At 45.2% G+C, this 19,144-nt stretch overlaps 1 protein-coding gene across 2 annotated transcripts; it reads right to left on the reverse strand.

Moving 5' to 3' along the window:
• Nucleotides 1-1,505: 1,505 nt before the first annotated feature.
• On the reverse strand, nt 1,506-17,458 carry LOC132457859 (RAS guanyl-releasing protein 1-like). 2 transcript variants are annotated; one of them, XM_060052221.1, is made up of 17 exons: nt 16,932-17,458; nt 15,757-15,938; nt 12,420-12,522; nt 11,006-11,068; nt 10,762-10,893; nt 10,142-10,292; nt 9,531-9,704; nt 8,556-8,672; nt 8,122-8,397; nt 7,677-7,757; nt 7,291-7,395; nt 6,956-7,065; nt 6,256-6,400; nt 5,834-5,870; nt 5,252-5,383; nt 4,487-4,857; nt 1,506-3,191 (listed from the first exon to the last, which is right to left on the reverse strand). In XM_060052221.1, the coding sequence occupies exons 1-17, from the start codon at nt 17,123-17,125 to the stop codon at nt 3,057-3,059; spliced, it is 2,508 nt and encodes an 835-aa protein (XP_059908204.1). In that variant the 5' UTR covers nt 17,126-17,458; the 3' UTR covers nt 1,506-3,056. The 2 variants fall into 2 exon arrangements, with proteins under 2 accessions (XP_059908204.1, XP_059908203.1); XM_060052220.1 differs by having other exon boundaries at nt 11,006-12,522; nt 16,932-17,140; nt 17,237-17,452.
• Nucleotides 17,459-19,144: the final 1,686 nt, after the last annotated feature.

Below are 19,144 nucleotides of genomic sequence, written 5' to 3' on the forward strand. Positions count from 1 at the left end.
ATGATCTTCATCTGCCTCCAGTAATTAAGGTGACATTTCACATGTCAGGTTGCCCCTATGCTAATTCTGTGTTATAGATACATGAGGCATATTGGTCTGCTGAACAAGTTCCTCACACACATACACTCTACATACATTCATTTATTCCTACATACATACATACACTCTTTCATTCATACATACATACACACATACACACACATACAGACATACATACATAGATAGAGAAATTAATTTATTCATGCGTACATACATTCATAAATACATAGATATATTCATTCATACATACATAAATTAATTTATTCATACACACATACATATATACACATGCATACACCCATAGGTAAATACACACACACACACACACACACACATACATCTGTGTTTCAGCTCCATGGCTTCACATGCATCACTGTTATCATGTTTGAGTTCCATAATCAAATATCGGCCGTCACTTAGTCGCATGTCGATGTAATTCATCTACCTTCAATCTACTTTTATTTAATCAGGGTATTGTCAGGGGCTTTATCCCAGTGGCTCTCTGTATTGGGCCAGCCTTGATATCAGACAGCACCGGGCTTATTGCAGAGCCACTCAAGGCTTCTGTTTCCCTGTGGCTGGGTGTCACATTCACACATTGGAGTAAATTAGCTGTCACCAACGCTTGGCTTGAAAGCTGCTGTTATGGCACAGGAATTATTTAGTCTTCGGCCTCGCTGCAGTTTTTCTTCCTTTTCTTTTATTCCCACGTAGCACAGTAGCCTGTTGGCATTTATAGATCAAACAGCCACAACGCGTTGCCTAGGGGGCCAATTTAAATTGGCTTGATCTCCGGATTTTCTTATAGAGAAGGGTTGAAGTGTCAAAAAAGTGTGTGTATATATGTATACATATGTATGTGTATGTGTATATATACTGTATATATAAAAATCTATATTGCAGCTTGCCGTGCGACATGTAATTACTGCAGGAACCACCAAGCTGCTTAATGCTGTCAGAGTAAGAATGTGCTGAAGACGGCCTAAGACCTTGAATATGCCATTTCTGCTCACTTTTCTTACCAAGGCAAATTACTTCTCAATATTCACAAGTAAACAAGTAATGGATACGACAAACACAAATACCACTTTCGATTTGTGAAATGATCAAATGATTGTTTTGGTTCCGTACAATAAATTAAACAAACAAGTGATTACATTAATTTGACACCGGGTCACCTTGATCTGTTGTTTAGCGCACAGGCTAAATCTTAAGAATACATTCATATTTAAGCCATACAGCAAAGTTTAACCATAAACAGAGTGTACTGTGTTGTAATGAGTCTGAGATCGACTAATTAGACAGGAGACGTTAATCACACTAATTGAATTAGTGAACAACATTTGGAGAACTTCACTTGGCCGCCAAAACTGTTGAATTCTTTACAACAAATAGATGAAAATCCCAGAGCATAAAGTGATGCAGCAGTGATCCCTGGTGGTGTTTCAAAGTAGCAAATGCTAACATATCGTATAATGTATTTATTACAATAGCAGAACACACAGAGCCACAATGTAAAACATGATTGATGACATTCAGAAGGACTCCAGTGACAGGACCAAATACTAGATGTGTCTCATTATTTACAGGACATTTCATACAATTGCATTTGCTTCACAGGATAGAATACACCATTTGCTACTGCAATGCTACTAAGAAACTGACAGTGAAGAGAGGTGCACGTAAGATAAGAAAAAATACTGCAAGACACAAAACCATTAATAGCTCAATAAGTAAACCAATAAAAAAAAACTTTATTAGAATAATAAACAATGTAGTGTTTCAAACAATAAATATCAGCGTAAGCACTGAAGTGAGTACTTTTACATGTAGACATGTATATATATTGATGACAATTATTTACATGCTGAAGAGGCAACTACAACTAATACCACATTAGGTGTATCGCCACTGTTCAGTTTATAGTGCCTTTACTTCAGGACTTAAAAAGGCTGGCTCTCACAGTGTAACCACCATCCTGAATCAAATACCAGCAAAGAACATTATCATTTCCATTTTAATGTTGTACTTCTGTTAAACTGATCCTAATACTGCTTTACAGTAGCCCCTTTAAGGCCAACTTCTGCTAACATTCGTCCTCCCTTTAAATGGCTTACCCTAAATGTAGAAAGGTTGACTGTGTACATAAGAATGAATTGGCTGTAGGTTTTTGCTTCATTGAAATGCAGATTGTCTTGTACTTGCGCTAGGAAGTAGCTTGTTGATTCCTTAATAAAGGGAATTGTTTTGTCCAATCCGAGCCCTGGCTCCTTCAAAGTGACCTTCAACATAGCACGTCTAATCCTGATCCCTGCAACCTTACTCGGTAGACACCACTGTTGGTGTGTGTGTGTGCTAGTGTGTGTTTGGGGGTGTGTGTCCAGTCTATGTGTGTGTGTGTGTGTGTGTGTGTGTGGGTCCATTGTGTGTGTGTGTGTGTGACGTGTGTGTGTGTGTGTGTGTGTGTGTGTGTCTCCAGCGTGTTTACGTGTATGTGTGTGTATGTGCTTCAACTTGACAAGAAAAACGCTAAATAAATGCAGTTATTATCACACTTCTACAGCGGGGGCCACCTCTCCTCACCCCCCCATAGCGATTCATTCCGTAGCCATATAAAGTCACCCATATCAATATCTAAGAGGAGCCTTAACAGACCACCTAAACACAAGTAAACCTGGCATGCACATACGAACACCGACGTCCGTCACGTTCAGGGAGGCGGCAGTACGGCCGATCCATAAAGTCACGTGACTCCATTGACCCGGGGGCCGCGACGGAACGGCTCGGAGCGTCTCCATCCTCCGCCCTTCTGCCCACACGCTCTCCATCCAATCTGACCCGCAGACCCCCCCCCCCGTTGCCTGGCAACAGGCGGAGGCTCGGCGTCCGATACGCAGCAGAGGGAAACAGTCAGGGGCTGGCGGGCCGGGTTCCCCTTCAGGACCCGCAGGTCTGAGGGCCCTCGTGTGGGACGCCGCCGGCGGTCTCTCAATAGGAGGGGTGGCGGCCCGGCGAGGCTAGGAGGAGGAGTCCTCCTCCACGCGGTGCAGGGCGTTTCTCCGGAGCAGCGTCTGCAGCGTCTGCACCTCCCGCTCCGTGTCCCTCAGCCTCCTGCGTAGCGTCTCGTTGGTCTCCTGCAGCTTGTGGTTCTCCTGGAGGCACACGCAGCAGGGCGGGACGGTCAGAGCCGTTACCTTTTTGTATGCATGTACTTTATATCGGTGGCCCCGGCCTTTGACCTTAGCTGGGCCCCGACGTTTAGATTAGTTGAACCACAACCTTTGACCCAAGGTGAATCACAACCCTCGACCTTAGGGGAATCATAACCTTTGACCTTAGGTGAACCACTTCATTGTCATCAAGACCTTTCAGACTACCTCATATGCAAACGATATAACGTTTATAAATACACATGCAGCAGGGGCTGAGCCAAGAGTGCCTCGTCTCTAACTATTCCTATTACTGCAGGAACGTCAGCAATGCTGCCGATGCTTCCAGTGTGTTTATTAAGTTAAAATAAACATCAATGGAAACATATGATGGAATGCACAATGCAAAACTCTTTTTAAAATAACAACCCATAACAACATTTTACTGAAAAATATTAATAATTGTCAATGATCTCTATATATATATATATTATATATATATATTGTTTCTATTATTGTAAACTTAACTTCAGGTTTCAAATCCTGCATACAGTACCCTCACGTCCCACCTGTGGTTTCCAGTTCCACAGGTGGAAAAACCCTGCTGTAGATGCCAGACGTTATAGAATGAAATATAATCATATTGTAGGACGTTCAGTTCCAGTTCTTTAGTTTGTGTGGAGCAGTTCCCTGTTTCAGAATAGAATAAGAAGTTCATGTCTCTCGTTCTTTCTGCATTGATGTGCTACATAGGCTACCCTTACAATGGAAATATATATTCTATTGGCGGAAGTTCAGTTCCGGTTCCAGCAGCAGTTCAAGTTAATCCGCTGGTCGGCCGTAGTTCCCTGTTCCTGTCCCCCGCCACACGTCACCAAAAGCAGAACATCTTTGTTCCAGAAAGCACACAAACCACGCTGCAAACCACACAGGTTTACTTTCCTGTATAGGGTTACACATACACGTACAGATCCACAAAACACTTCTCTCACCTAAAGTACATTTAGATGACTCTTTTATCCACAGCGACTAACAATGGTTCATACGTTCATACACCGACGGCAGCGTCGGCCATGCATGGCGAAGGCCAGCTCGTCGTGAGCAGTTAGGGTGAGGTGTCAGGGACACCTCGACACTCTGGGGGGGGCCACAGCCGGGGATCGAAGTCAACATTATCTACCTCCTGAGCTAAGCCGAAGCAAGCAACCTACACCTTTTATTTACGTGCACAACCACACACACACACACACACACACACACACAACCACACTGTAGGCCACCACCGAGCTGGGTCTCACCGTCTCCAGCTCCTCCACGCCCGGTTTGCGGTCCTCCTGCTCCGGGGACCGCTGCACGGTGGACGCCCGGTTCTCCCACTTGGCGTAGGAGCGCTTCTTACGCTGCGGCACGGGGCTGGGGCAGGGGGGAAGGGCGGGCGGGGTGGGCAACAGGAAGGACGGCTGAGGGCGGCCGCCGTCGGCCGGGGGGGAGGTGGGCGTGGCGGTGGTGGCGGCGGCGGCGGCGGTGGAGGAGAGGGAGGGCCACTCTGTTTGGGTGCCACTGTGGACCCTCTGGTGCCTCAGTATCAGCGGGGGCAGCTGCACCGGGGACCCTGGGCTCCACTCCCGGGTCTCGTCTGGCGGGTAGGGGAAGGGCCCGTCCTCCGAGCCTGGGGCGGGACGCAAAGGGTGGACTTCATGCACTTTGAACGGGGACCCTAGCTTTAACACAAGGGGGGACGCTTTAACAGGTACAGATGGTGTACGTGTATTTAATGCATCATTCAAATTATTAAACACTTTTTCGATTTTATTTGCATATTCATTTACTTTTTTTCCTTTTCTTTTTTTACAATTGAAGGATTTTTTCTCTTTTTTTTTTCACTACTTTTCTGCCACCAGATGGCACTAACCACTAACTTGTATCTACTGATTAGTGCCAGTTGGATGACACTAGCCTAGCTCTCCAACATTGCACAATTGTATCAGATTTTTTTATTTTGTGAGTTTTTGTTTGTGTATCTGTTGTGCGCCCCACATCCACGGCCACACCACTTCACCTACCTTCCGGGACCCCTGTTGTTACAGGGGTCAGGCTGGGGCTCGGGCTGTCGCTTGCACACGCCCCTTTCGCGTTCTTCTTGCACTCGAAGGCCACCTGGTCCTTGCACAGCTTGTGGCAGTTCATCCCACAGTCTGTGCAGCCAAAGGAATGCAAACAAGTTAGAGCAAGCACAGAAGCCCTAGGTTCAGCAGCATGCATGCACATGCACATCACATGTTAACCGAAAGTTAATAGTGCACACTGCAACACAAAGCAGTTCTCCTTTGCCTGCCTGCTGCCGTGTCAAGACAAACGTTTTGAGGGCAAATTTTGAGTAAAAGAAAAAAACAATGTGGTCGGGTCTGCAGAGAGCGTTTCTTACATGTGCAGCTAATGTTTGCTATAGAAGTGTGCAAAAGAGAAACCACATGCTGTTCCCTGCCCTTAAGGTATCCCCCCCGCCCCTCTACCTGCGTCTTGGTTTCGACATGCAGTTGTGTGAACTCTCTGTGTCTGATCTGTGGCCAACTGACAGCAAATGGAGCACGCATTCTAGTAGTTGGTTGTCTCGAGCAACATTGATGCAATAATGTAACTTTTACCTTTGCATCTGTAGCCTTGTTTAATGACGCCCCACAACTGTGAAGGAGGAAAGTGCAACATTTGTTTAAGATAACAGTCAGACAATATACGGTAAGGGATGTTTTAATGCTTTACGTTATCAAAACACAAACATAAACCAAAAAGAGACAGATTTAGGGATCATGGTATCGCCACATTCACAGATAAGAACTTGGTAAAAAAAAAAAACACATCTGTTGAGAAACCTTCAAACATAGTACAACATAGTACAACATAGTTCGAGAGAGAGAGAGAGAGAGAGAGAGAGAGAGAGAGAGAGAGAGAGAGAGAGAGAGAGAGAGAGAGAGAGAGAGAGAGAGAACTTCCTCAGAGCTATTAATGATCTCCTCATGCATGCTGGTTGTCACAAACATCTTTGTGTTTGTTTTTGCAGTAGACTCACGAATCCTGAACAGTTGTCACAGAAGGTGGGCTTCATGTACGTGGTCTCCTGGAAGTTGTGGACGAAGCCCAGGCCCAGCTTGGAGCAGATGACACTGGCTCTCATGAAGTAGGCAGTGATCTCATCTCGGCTGATGAGGCCTTCCCTGGACAATCACAACATGTTAGCATTCACCACGAAGTCCACTATCAATAGCAGCTAATCCTAGCTAGCAATTCTTTAGGAAAATCAGAGGACATATTTTTTATCAAATTTTATTGAGGACAGAAAAGTGTACTATATATAAAACAGGTACTTCAGTTCGGATTCATTGCACATTATCATTAATTGCATTGCTCACATTCCGCCCCTCGTGCAATACCCTCCTGATTATGTTTCCACTAATCTGTCCCCCTTCATGTTGGATTTGCACTCCAGAGCAGCATGTCGCGGTGTAAAGCCTTCACCGCGATCAGCACACTCGACTCAGAGCTCGCATGAGAGCGGCGGAGCTGCTGTCTACAGGTGCTGAGTATGAGTACGCTAAGTTGGGGTGCTAAGCCTTTTTGATGTTTCTTTATTTCCTGTTGCTTCACTCCACGCTACAGATTTAACTTCGGTTTCCTCTAAGACAGACCTCCAGACGAGTGAACACACACACAGACAGACAGACGGACAACGTGACCCGTCGGGCCCTATGTGGGGTAACAGCGCCACTTACTTCTCTTTGTCCATGACACAGAAGGAGAAGGGAAAGCTGGCTGCGATTTTCTCAAAGTCGTCCTGGCAGATGAAGCCGTTCTGGTCGTGGTCGTAGTTCTTGAAAACGGACTGTGTGGAGAAACACACGCGTGTCAAAGGGGCCACTGTCATTCTTCTCTGTGAATCGTCGGCGTAACAATGGCCCCCAAACACAGAGTACACGTGCGCTCTATTCTTGACACGGCCGAACCCGAGGGCAGCCCAATGGTTAGGTGAAATGATTGCGCTTATGCAACCAACATCACCGGGTTATTGTTGCCGAGGCTTCAGCGGGGAAAAAAAAAAGGCACTCACGTCCACCATTCTCTGCACATGTTTGCTGATGGTCCGCGGATCTGGTTTGGGGGCTACTCCCGGGGCCCAGTCCACTACCATTGGGGGTCTAGATGGCGTGACGGGCTGAGGGACAAAACAACAAAAACCCATAAACCCCCAAGCGACACAAAACCCATTCATCGCCCCAACCTTGAGCAGGTGAACAAACTGTTTGTTATTTTCTGTCGTTAATAGAACACAATTTGGAATCATTATATTGTACTGAATCCAGCCTCGCAAGGAAAACAACACAATACACCACAAAGTGATGTTTGGAGCAGAATAATCAGCTACATTGTTTTACAGATAGCAGGAGAAGAGGATGGAGCGTGAGCGTGGGGGGGCTGCTGATGTCTGGGACTCACGGGCGCCTTGCAGTTCTTGGGCTCTCTTGCGTAGGACAGCTCGTAAATGTCATCCTCTGTGTAGTACAGGTCCAGGGACAGCTGGGGGGCCACAGAGGTTATCAAGTTGAACCAGAGTGAGTACTTTAGGGTACTGAAACATCGCTGTCGCTCGAGCCTCGCTTAAAGCACAACCCTTAAGGTCAAACTAACTCTGTGTGTTTCCGAGTGTTGAAACCAAACAAAAATCCATTCTATCTATTCAACACAAAACTCACACATATGACCTCTATTATTGATTCCATCCTACCTAATCCCTATCACCCAAAGCAGTAATAGCAACAACACTAACAGGCAGGTAGGAGTGAAGGCGTCTCGCTCTCGTCGGGACACAAACCGAGGAACCATCTCGCCCTTGAACACTGAACACCAAACACCCACCCCCACACTCCAATGGCCGGCCTACCGTGAGCAGGTGCACAAGGTCCTTGTTGGCGTCCAGCCGGGGCGGGGTCTGCTGCAGCTGGATCAGCTCGTGGATGTGGCTGTAGAGCGCCTGCAACTTCTGCACGTTCACCTTGTCGTCCTCCACATAGTCCGACATGGCCTCGTTGACGGAGATCAGGTCCTTCAGGTGCACGCCCAGTATGGGGATCTTGAAACCTGCACACCTGCCGTAGGCCTGTCTATAGTTGTCATAGTTCCTACAGGACGACAGCAGGTCTGTCATCTCATTCAGGACCTAGTGACACCGACACCGTTGTTTGAGTGAGTTGGCTCATTTGTCATTCGTCGTTTGATTTCTTTCAGATGAAAAAAGCTCTTTTGGTCCATTTGTTCTCTGAGGTAAATCCACACATTCATTTGAGGATGTATTGGTGATTGTGATCGGTGGTGTACCTTGGTGACCTCGCTGGGTACGTGTGCGCTCGTGTCCTTCAGCCTGGAGATGGAACTGTGACACAGGCCTCCCACCACCGCCATTAGTGTGTTGAAGTTGAGAATAAGATGGAGGCACTGGTAATTACATGTGGACAACACACACACACACACACACACACACACACACACACACACACACACACACACACACACACACACACACACACACACACACACACACACACACACACACACACACACACACACAAATCACACACACACAAATCACAAATCACAAACAAACTCTGACTAGTAGGTAGTTGCATAATCAACCAACATCTCGTTACATAAGCCACTTAAAGTGCTGGCTGCTTTCTACTGAATTGCCCATCGCATTTAATAAATAAATATATATACCGTTTTTTTCATTTTTTGGGGGGGAGAGCTTTTGAGTGTCTTTCCTGCTCTCTTATTGACGCTACGCTCAGAGCGCTAAAATCTTTTCAACAGCTCTGAGTGGGCTGTAGTGGGCAGAACCCGACCGGCACAAGCAAACTACTGCAGGGGATAAGCCAGATGAAAATAATGTGATGGCCGGCCATACTCATCAAACAAAGGGGTCATCATCACCGGTATCCATATCCGTTACCATGGCATCCATAACCACTCAGCTTGGCTCATCTTATTCCAAACTACTAATGTGCATGTTTGAATGAACGGGGCTGGCTTTAACTCTCTCAAAGCGCCTGCTACGACGTACTCCTGCTATTATACGACTCTTAAAATAGCTTGTCACTTGGGGTGCCGGGGAATCTTTACCAACCCTATAATCTGCCACGCTCTTTTCACTACGCGGGTCGTGACCTTGGGTCTTCGACGTGAAAGTGACATACGGTGCGTGGAAACAGGTGCAGGCCGCGAGCGCCCTCTTTCACACGCAGCGCAGCGGACAGGAAAAGAAACTACAATGAGGTTTGCTTGAAGGCAGCCTACCTTAGCCACGTGAATAAACTTGGTGAAAACCTCCGCTCTCAGCTGAGCTGTAGGCCTGCTCAGCACCATGAGCTGCACCCACTGGGAGATACCATTACACAGAGCGATGGAACGTTCCATGGCGGGGATGTCCTTCATGCAGCAGCTGCGGATGTAGCTCTGGTAGTCGACAAACTGGAACAAAATGAAAATAAAACGCTGGGTGTTTTACCAGCCGCCTGAAAATGCAATGCAGTGGTTGTTTCTGATTCCAATCAGCCACAAGCCAGTTGCACTTCTGAGTACCTCTTGACATATGGATGATGTTGCTTTTCCTGTGGTTTAACAAACTTGTCTAGAACGGTTTAGTCCATTAGAAATTAGCCTCGACCTAAACCACAACTTTGAGATCGATATCAAAACGACAGTGACATCAGTGACGCTCCTCATCACAACTAAGTAAAGAATGCAAAACCAGTAAACAAGAAAGTATATTTTGGTATCTGGAACAAAGGTACGGGGGAATATTTATGAAAACCACATTCTATTTATAGCATTTATAGTTATAACCCAATCATTCCATAAAAAGTGCAATGGCGAATATGTGGTAGTGAAAACGTTTTTATACTCACAGATATCCTGCAGAAGGACTTGAACTCCAGGAAGGTGAGGTGTTCAGCCAACTCGATGGGCTCCAGGTGGTCGAAGAGAAGAGATACCTTCCTCTTCTTGCTGCAGTTTGCCTTAATCTTCTGGCTGGCCTTCAACGACCAGTCTCGCTCCCTTCACACACACAGCGACTACAAATCAAGAAGGGTCCTACCAGGCTGCAGTGACCACTAGGTTGTGTGGGAAAGGGCCCATGCTAGGTTAGGAAACTTTCACACTACTATTCTCCTGAGATGTTCTCATCTTTTGAGCCCTTTTCTCCATCAACTGTGTGTGACTGTGTGTGTCTCTCTGTGTGTGTTTGTATGCCATTGTATGTCATTGTATGTGTCTGTATTCTTATAAATAACACCAGAGAAAGAAATCGAGCTTGTTCAAATTGGCATAAAAGGTACTTCATAGACCAAAACTAGTTAAACCTTGCATAACAGTTAAAAGGCAGACATTTTTCCGTAGATAAATCTTAACACATTTGTATTATATTTATTTAGTTAAAGTTGACGGTTATTTTAATTAAATATCTGTCCTCGACTACATGGCAGATCTCCAGTAGGTGGAACCTCCTTAGTTCTGTATAACTCACATCCACTTGGTCTCCAGGAGTGGAGCCAAATGATCCTGTCCTAGGTCTCGGATCAGCTCCTGGAACTGCTCCAGGCTGTCGGACAGGCTGCTGTGCAACCGGAACATCATCCAGAACTCCTGGATCCAGAACCTAGACGGGGCCCGGTTCACAGCGTCAGACCGATCAACCACCATGAGCTTCTCTGAACACATCAGCGACACATGTGGAGATGATCGACCATCATGAGAGCACGGGAGCCCACCTGACCAGGTAGCATATCCTCTGGCACTCGGCGGGCTGTTCGTTGTCCATCGCCGTTTTGACCGTAACCATGGAAGTTAAGGAAGGAAATCAGAGAGGAATTGCCGTGACGCGTGTCGCTGTTCCCTCGGCTGTTTCGACTCATTACTCAGCATGGCTCATCGTTCAAACGTGAAGAGCGAGCCCAAACTCCGACCGGACATGAGGTTCCGTCGTGAAGGCTAGACGTAGAAGCGTCCAGAAGAGATACTGCTTTGCGATCTGCATTTGCATGATACAGCCTTAATCTGGAATAAACACACTGGAACGAGGACACTCAAGGCCTTATCCCATCTTACACTCCATGTCATAAGCACTTCAAAACGATCAGACCGCTAAGGCAACCGCCCGTTGATCGGAGACCCTCAACCGTTTACTTTCCCTACAAAACATGTGTTTAAAAATACACTGACACCGTGGCTCTGGATTGGCAGGAATCAGCTTGAAGTGATGCGCACATGAGAGAAGAAAAAAAAGCTAATTGCGTCATGAGAGCAGAAGTACTGCCTACGCCTTTTCTGGTTGTCAGTCTGCCATGCAGGCTGCTTACTGGCCCCCCTAGTCTCTTTTCTTGATCAGCCTGTTCATCGTCTTTCTGTCCCGGGCCATAGATTGAGGAGGGTTGGATAGAGCTAAACAGGGGGATTTTGGGCTAACCACTTTGTTCTGGGCTTATGCAGGTTAAATACGGGCGCTGCTCGAACAGCCTTTTCAGGTCCTTGATGAGGAGTGTGATTGTGGGTTTGCATGTAAGTGGATGAAGGGGACTTTGGTAAAGGTACAGGGGTGAGTGATACATTACTATGGGAACCCTGGAGGCGTACATGCGAAGGCCGGTCAAATGATCTGAGAAGGCTTTCTGAGGCCACGGCTGAATCGAAGCAATCATAGGGCACAGGCCATGAATTGAAATTATTATTATTTTTTCCATCTAAATCTAAATTGAGTATTATCATTTTTCAATGGGTCATTTTAAATATTCCACAATATGGAAATCCCGGAGGACCCGTTCCCCTGGAACAGCAGGAGACGTCCATTGGTGAGAACGGAGGTGAAAACCGAGAACTAAACACATGCGCTGTAACAATTGACAGCTATGGCTACAATCTGACGCTGCCTATCAAGTTTTCACAGCGTAAGCCACCATGGCAGATTCGCTTGTAAACCCCAAGTGTGAGTTTGATAGGCCGTTGCCACTGACAACCAGATGGAACTAGCACACGACCAGGGCAGATCCAGTCCCTGGCTTTATTTCTGTACTGATACTCCACGTCAAACCGTACTGCATCCACGTCAAACCGCCTGTTGCCTTCATCTAAAAATAAAGGCGATTGTACATTGGATGACATACGTTCACGGGTGATTTTTAAGGATATAGGGTTGTGAGTTTGTCCATGAGGTCGCTGGAGGACATGAGAAGACGGTGCATGGTGAGGGTAATGTTCAACAGGTGGCTGCTCCCACATACACCATCTGAGTCTGTAAAAAAAAAGAGGAGAAAGATCAGCCAATCTGCTCCATGCTAAAGAGAGCAGTGGCCATTAACCGATCACATACACATGGGTTAAATATTAACATCTCAGAAACATGCAGCGTCTTTGCTATGAACATGACTTGTCTGTCCCTCATTGTCTGAAAGATAAATGTCAGATTTCTTAAGTTAAGGCTTAGTTAGCACAGTGTCATAAATTATACAATACTATACTTTGCTATAAATTACTAAAATATATTTGGATAAATGATATCTTTAGGCCCTTTTACGATATGAAAAGTTAATATATGTGTTAATAATATATATAAATATGAACACATTGAACGATTTAATCAATCGCTAATTGATCCAAATAGTTTACTAATCTTCCTCTGTCTTCTGAAGCAGAGTGTGTCCGTGCTCTTCTGAAATGCATTATTATTTGAACTCCTTCATGTGTGAAAGTGCTGTGGTGAATTAAGTGCTCCAACTTAAAGGTGAGGGTCCGGCTTAGTGCTAAGTGACTGTCAGTGCTCTCAGGAGAACGTGCCTAAGTAAGTGCAGCCAAGCGCCAGGTGAGAAGACCCTTAATCGTCTAGACAGCGGGTCGTATCTTAATGCCACCAAGGACGGTACAGGTTTCCATGTTCCCTTTTTTAAACCACATCACCTTGGAAATGGCACAGATGCCATGGCAACCTGCTGGGCTTTAATCTGTTGTTATCTACATGCAGCAGGTCGTAGCGGGAGCTGACTAGCGCTGCCCTCGTATCCTGCGTCGGGGCGTGTTGCTGTTTTTGTCACGCTACCGACACGACCTCAAGCCAGCGAACGGCGCTGACATCACCTCTCCTGGTTTGTAAACACACACAAACAATCCAGTGGCAGGTCGTGTTCTGTCCTGCTCTTTCCCACCGGATTCTTCTGAGCTGTATTCTGTCTTACTTTGTTTTTGGTGAATTGCATGTCACAAACCCAAACATTTGTTTGTTTGTTCCTCCTAACAGTTGCCATGAAGCACAATGACGCATTTAATCAAAACTTGTCACGCAAAAATCCCCGTAGTGGTTTTGTTTCTGTTTGTTTTTGTGCGCCGGGAACAAAAGCTTTACACAAAAGCTTGTGTCCTATAGAGGGAAAAAAAAGAAAAAAGTGAGACGATGCACGAAGGTCCCACTTTGCAGCGCCAGAACAACACGATATGAATCGGTGATAATACGAGGGAGCCGTTCATCACCAGGTTAACACTGAGCTTTGCTAGATAAATTGCAACATTCTTTTTTTCACAACTTTCCTAACGCACACCTTCCCTCCCTATGCCGTGGGGGTTAATCACCAAAGGAAATCCCACAGCCTTTAGTCACTGGCCCACATTAGGAAAACCATCCGTCGCTATGCAAGGACAGCGGCGTGTGATAGCAAAAACACCCGTGCAGGGTGTGTTCCCGGCATAACAGTGGTGTTATCTTAGGCCTTCATCAACTGTTCCAACCTTTCCAACCCGCGTATGAGGCTTTTCCGTGTTTTGACAAGGCAGCACTGGAATGGATGATCCCTTTGTTTTAAAAACACCACCCAAGTTAGACCATTATCTTCCTGCTGGTGGACAGATTTAGGGATCATGGTATCGCCACATTCACAGATAAGAACTAAAACAAACCACATCTGTTGAGAAACCTTCAAACATAGTACAACATAGTTCCAGAGAGAGAGAGAGAGAGAGAGAGAGAGAGAGAGAGAGAGAGAGAGAGAGAGAGTTGGTGATGTCAATGGCTATTGATCGCCAGTGGTAGAATGCTCTGCATTTCAAAGCGGGCCAAGCATCTAAGCATGGCCGTTTGGGGAGGCTGACCTTTGTGCCCGCGCCCCGGCTTGAAGTAGCCATTGGGTAATCCTTCAAATGGCTCCTACGTCTATGTGCTCTCACATTTGAAAAGGGGGCCATGGGCCGAGGGACCTCAGGGGGGATCGCCTGTGATGTGGAGCCCGACTAGTGCAGTTGTGTGGCCTGCACTGTACACAGTATTATGATTTAGCATCCAAACTGAGCATACATCATTACCATGCACATCTTCTAATTATTTACATGATACATGTTAAGAAAAGATGCGTCAAAAGGAAAAAAACTAATGCTACACATTGCCTAAGTGCGTCCTTCTATGTGTTTACAATATGGTTACGATGCAACGGCCATGTCGCGCGCGTGCACGCTCGGAATACACAGCGTGGTTCCCACACGACGATGCCATTCTACCGACCGACAGATAAAACATAATTATGACATGTCACTCTATTTCCAGTCCATTGTGCCACCTCTCCGTTTCTCCCGCTTCACTTTTGTAGCCTGGCAACGGCGATTTGAAAGCTTGCCTCTTGAAAGCCATAATCACCATAAGTCTGAGAGCACTTGAGTTATCTTAGTAAAAAAAAACACGATCTACACTTGAATGATCCACTGTAGCCTTCTGCCTACTTTACTTTTTTTATTTATTTAAATGTATGATATGGCTCATTTGTCCTATGGAATCGATTTTAATCAATACAAAGGCAAATGAAGTGTACAATTCATCGCTGGTATTACCATTAGCAGTTAAACAATCAAGCAGTAAACAGCACAACTAACAATCATACGACAAAACCACAAAACCTTGCTTACAGATTTTTGTTTTATTTTTGCTTAATTTCGGTAAAAGTGACTGTATATTCAAAACCAGCAAACGCTATGTAAAGTGACCTTTAAATAGTGGTTATCCGAATGTTACTGTTTAAATACTTGAAATTGAAGTAGCAAAAACACATGATGGAATGACCTTATTTCAACAGAATTATCATCGCCTTTTACATCCTCATTCTCAGTTTAAATGTCAGTCTATTAAAGCAGTCCAATGAACCAAATCTCCCACATGTCATATGAATGTTAGGGAATGGGTTAACCAAACAATTGTTTGCGCTTGGCACTTGATTCTATTCTTTGAACATCCTTGTAGTGTACGGATTGATCACAGTACGGACAGCAATATATTGTTTATCTTTCTTGTGACAAACGTAGTTATGGATGTCGCTTGGGATAAAAGCGTCTGCTAAATGCCATAAATGTAAATGTAAATATAATATTAAAGTGTAAGAGGGTTAAATAAAACATTTTACAGCCACACAGTATCTCCACAAAGCCACCCTCTCACCTCCCGGTCCAAGCCATCCACCAGAACAAATAAAAACAGACAGCCGTGCCGTTGACGTACCAAAGGTCAGCAAGCAGGCCTGCAGGAGCTCCTCCCAGCTGGCCCCTTTGTTGAGGTGTCCCAGGGGGGGCGTGACGCTCTTGCCCTGGGTCACCTGCTGGCCGGGGCTGGGCCGGTGGAACCTCTGAGCCAGGCCAGGAGGAGAGACCCGGGGCCTGGGGCTGGTACCCACGGTCGACCGCCTTGGTGCACAGAGAGAGGGAATCAGGCTTTAGAGGTTTGTGTGTGTGTGTGTGTGTGTGTGTTAGTGTGTGTGTGTGTGTGGGGGTGTGTGTGTGTGTGTGTGTGTGTGTGTGTGTGTGTGTGTGTGTGTGTGTGTGTGTGTTTGCGTCTGTGTGTGTATCTCTGACTGTTGAGATACTTGATTGAGTGTGTTTGCAAAGTAAAAAGTGCATGTGTTAGAGAGAATATAAATAGTTTATGACACTATTCAGAAGGAAAGATGTTTTAAATCTGATTGTGTGTGTGTGTGTGTGTGTGTGTGTGTGTGTGTGTGTGTGTGTGTGTGTGTGTGTGTGTGTGTGTGTGTGTGTGTGTGTGTGTGTGTGTGTGTGTGTGTGTGTGTGTTCGTTTGTGTGTCTGTGTGCGTGCACGTGGGAGTTCGGGTATGTTGGGAACAACTAAAAAACTATAGGCTACTGGAAACAATAATGTACATTTTAAATTGGAAACAATAGTTTACATTTTGTATCTAAAACATAAAGCTATGATTTAAGCATCGATACTAACACGTTGGAGTGGAGCTGTGCTATTCATTGTTCGCATTTCCTTCCTTTTAGAAGGGAAACATTTTTGTGCGGATATCCAGAGCTCCACTCTGAAGTGACCGGTAAGAACAACAATACAGTAGGCTGCATCGACTGGGATTATAAAGTGTCAATGCATGAACACGATAAACATAGCCTACAAGTTTAGGTTTCAGAATGAGACAAATACACAAGGCTTTAACAAAAGATGTAAAACATAATTATGTCCTTTAAATTCACCATGAAAAGACGAGGAAAGCCTGCTTTTCTATACACTGTCACAAACGCAATGGCTAATTAAAAATTGTTAATGACTCTAATCACTTTAAAATCTCTGTTTATCCTCAAACATGTTCACACTCTCTCTGAACGATTTTTTTGTTTTTGTTTTATTTTGTTTCACAAAAGTCCGATCAAAAAATTACTTACGGGTGTTCCTTCTCCTTCCCCTCGTTTGCTGGGATATTTCCATTGGCGCTGTTTTCTTTGGACTGGCCTCCCATCGCGAGGTACTGGGCGACGAGCGGCTGCACGAGGCTGTCCATCTGGCTCCTCTTCCGCGGGTGCATTTCATAGCTCGCGCGGCTGGACGTGCGACCGTGCCCCGGCGGTGAGCTCACCATTGTTCTGACTCGTCACTGAAGAAGAGGAGGAAGAGGAGGACACACATGAAGGTGCAACGCTCCGTCTGAGTGGGCGGGAAGCGCACTTGAACAAGTTGGGTGGTGACGTACGCAATTCGATGGCCATCATGTATTCCTGTGTGTGAAGTGGTGGCCGCTCATCTCCCACCGTCCATGTCTATTTCCGAGAACAGCCTACTTTGTTCTACATGGCTTGTTGTGTGATCAACTTAAAAAATGTCACCTTAGTGTTTGTGTCGGATGCGTTTTCTTTGTATTGGCCCCCAGTCTATGAACCCCCCTTTATAGTCCTACATTATAAACAATTGTGTGGGTCTTTCTGAGCCTCTCAGAACAGGAAAGGGTGGTCCTTCGCATCTGTCAATGGCTAGACGAGCATTACCTTAAACGTGGAACTATGACATGCTCTTTGTAGGATATAAGACTGATATAAGTTTCAGGTGTAGCCTGACTCCTTTTTGAGTTCTGCTTTGAGCCTTCAACCACATCATGGATATCAAAAAACGGAATATGTATGCATAGACTCAAGTTTATCCAGACAACATGTTTAAAGCCCATATCGATCAAAACGTATGTCCATTTGAGCATGAAGTAGCCCTTAATCTCTACAACTTTATAAATCTACCAAAACCATTAAACAAAAAAAGAAAAAGGAAACGTTTTTTTTTTTTGCTCAAGTAGGGTAGCCTATTGAGTGTAATAATTGTAATTACACTGAATAGGCTTGTATAAGGGAAAACAACGCAACACAGTGTACAGCCAGTTTTGATAAACACTGGGTTGTGTGTGTGTGTGTGTGTGTGTGTGTGTGTGTGTGTGTGTGTGTGTGTGTGTGTGTGTGTGTGTGTGTGTGTGTGAGTAACATCCGCAAGAACTCCAGTGAGGTCTGCCCCATACACTCCCTCTGATAAAGTAACACCCTCGTCTGGAAATGAACAATGCGTGACTTCAGCTGTGTTTCCGTCAAGAGTACATATCAGCCCGCTATCTCTCCAAGATATAGTGGACCACTCCCTCCCTGACACCACTCAAACCCTTGCCACTATGATTTAGACCGACACACTGGACATTACATTGCACACTCTGCACATGTGTGTATAGGCACGTTATAATCAGGGCTTCTATTACATGTTTGAATATAGAGCTTTTGGTGATAGTGTGGAATCAATAGGCCTATTGTGATTCATGGTTAGTTGTAGCTTGTTCATTCTCCTGTATTATTCTCTTATGTGTGATGACTGGAAAAAAACACATGAGGAAACCTAAAGGATTGTTTCATTCTACACAATTATTCAAGTGGCTTTTTCACAATTTAATTAGTTTTCCACGAGTCTCTGTAGTATTTTTTATAAAACACATTTTCTTTTAAGAGACAATAAGGTTTAGGTTTTGGGATCGAACAGCTTATCGATCTCTTGAGCTACTGCCAGGTATGTTTAAATATTTGATAAACACTGTCAAGAGGCACACTTAATGCCTTGTATGGCGAAATGCAGCTAGAGCAGATCAACCGATCTTTATCTGTTAATCTATTTAAATGCACCATATATCTTACTTAGCATTACTCATAATAAACTGACAGGTCCCAGCGTTGGAAGGGAGGCCAGTCTGTCCTGTTAGGTGTCTAGGGTGGAGGCGTCCTGAACTGTGTGTCAGTCATTAAGTTACTGGGTGCAGCTATTTGAGCTTTCCACGAAATGTTGTCGGCATGTTTCATGCCCCCCCTTGTGGGTGTCGTATCACACAAGATACAGCACAGATTCAGCGGTTAGGGAGATACCAACTGTATGACGAAAGTATACCTTATAAGGCGTGTACACCAAAAGAGCAACAGGAAAAAGAAGATGACAATAATGATTGATTAAAAATCGACCTTTTAGTCATGCTGCAACAATACGTTTTTTTTTTAACGCAGGTTACGCGCAAGTCTGCCATGACGTACAGCCTTGCTGACCTTTCACCTATTCACGAAAGTCGTGACCATCATTAGCCCATGTT

Source organism: Gadus macrocephalus, chromosome 5 (genome assembly GCF_031168955.1).
Source record: "Gadus macrocephalus chromosome 5, ASM3116895v1".
NCBI classification, from domain to species: domain Eukaryota; kingdom Metazoa; phylum Chordata; class Actinopteri; order Gadiformes; family Gadidae; genus Gadus; species Gadus macrocephalus.